The following is a 1468-nucleotide window of genomic DNA, read 5'->3' as shown; positions in this document are numbered from 1 at the left end:
ACGCGGTGCTGTGCGGCTACTGCTGCGAGTCCCTGAGGTGCGCAATTCCCGCGCGACCGCGCGTGGGAACACCGAAGCCAAAAACCCCACTACGGCCCTTTAGCTGAAGGCGTCGTCTGATTGGTGATAGTTTGGCGGGAACCCGAGCACGCCGAACAAAGGAAGTGACGTCAGAAGTCGCGCACTTGACGAGGGTGGAATCACGCGGCGCTGCGTCGCGGTAGTATTGCTCTGATTGGTTGATTTCTTGCGATACCGCCCTGCCAGCTCCTTGCTTCCGCTAGTGCGGAGGGTTTTGCCCTTCGTAAAGATGGCCGCGGAGGCTTTTGGAGCCAACTGGGAGCGCGGTGTGCGTTTTCCGGAGCATGGGCAGAGAAGACAGGAACAAGCGTAGCATTCGTGAGCACCGATTGGCTGAAGCGAGAAGCTCCCCGGGAGCTGACTGGCTCCGTCATTCGCGCGAAGGAGTTTGTGGCGCCAGAGAAAAGTAGCTAGAGCGGCGCAGTAGGGGCTGCGTTCTGTGGTTTTCCGTGATTCCCCCAGACCCGAACCTTCTCGGCCTTTTTGCGGAAAATCGCGACCAAGATGTGGAACAGTAATGATGGGGGTGCGGGGTGGAGGAGGAAGAGAATCGCAGGAGGTTTTAGCAAGAGGGAGAGCCTGGGGTCCGAGAGGCGTGTGGCAGCCGGAGAGGAAGGGCGGGAGCGGAGCTGGGGCGTTTGGGGGTCGCAGGAAGGCGGCGAGGAAGGTTAGGGAGACGCGGGCAGTATTTGGAGGGGCGAAGCCTCGGGGAGCCTGCAGGTTTCTCGGAGGCGCGGGACGTGGCACAGGCACTAATCCTGTTGTTCAAAACAGGTGGATTCGAAAGCTATGGCAGCTCCTCATATGGGGGAGCCGGCGGCTACACGCAGTCCCCGGGGGGCTTTGGATCGCCCGCACCTTCTCAGGCCGAAAAGAAATCAGTAGGTTGAAAGGAGTATTTGGTTTTGTTTTATCCTGTCCTGAAGTCCCTAAGTCATCTATGACAGAAACTTTATGCTTTGAAGGAAGATTTCAACATGAACTGATGCGATAATGATCTATTATTATCCGCATCTCTCATAATTAAGTGCTGTAAGTTTCAGAAATGAAATCTTGCCAAATTTTCACCTCCTGTTGCCCTGGCTTTTCCCCTCATTGGCTTTATTTTGAAATTGATTAGTGTAGCCAATGAATCAGTCTTGTGTGAACGCTCTCAACTTGTTTTTTTTTATTTTTATTAAAAATAGAGATGGGGTCTCACTATGGGTCTCACCTGGGGGTTGCCCAGGCTGGTCTCGAACCCCTGAGCTCAACCATCCTCCCACCTCGGCCTCTCAAAGTGCTGGGGTAACAGGTATGAGCCACTGCTCCTGGCCTGTACTTGTATTAATAGTCTTTTTTACTTTTTTTTTTTTTTTTTTTTTTTGAGCTGGAATCTCGCTCTATC

General features: G+C 53.4%; 1 protein-coding gene across 1 annotated transcript in view; it reads left to right on the top strand.

The window, feature by feature from the left end:
* Positions 1-315: 315 nt before the first annotated feature.
* The window catches only part of RPA2 (replication protein A2, 32kDa), a 27131-nt gene continuing 25978 nt past the window's right edge, over positions 316-1468 (top strand). Inside the window, 3 exon segments of the mRNA XM_011981712.1 lie at positions 316-431; positions 433-595; positions 856-962. Coding sequence (XP_011837102.1) covers positions 366-431; positions 433-595; positions 856-962 — 336 coding nt within the window. The 5' untranslated portion in view covers positions 316-365.

The sequence above is a fragment of the Mandrillus leucophaeus genome, unplaced genomic scaffold (assembly GCF_000951045.1).
Source record: "Mandrillus leucophaeus isolate KB7577 unplaced genomic scaffold, Mleu.le_1.0 Scaffold23, whole genome shotgun sequence".
Classification (NCBI taxonomy): Eukaryota; Metazoa; Chordata; class Mammalia; order Primates; family Cercopithecidae; genus Mandrillus; species Mandrillus leucophaeus.
Note: the sequence above shows the minus strand (reverse complement) of the source record. Positions and strands in the feature narration are given on the sequence as shown.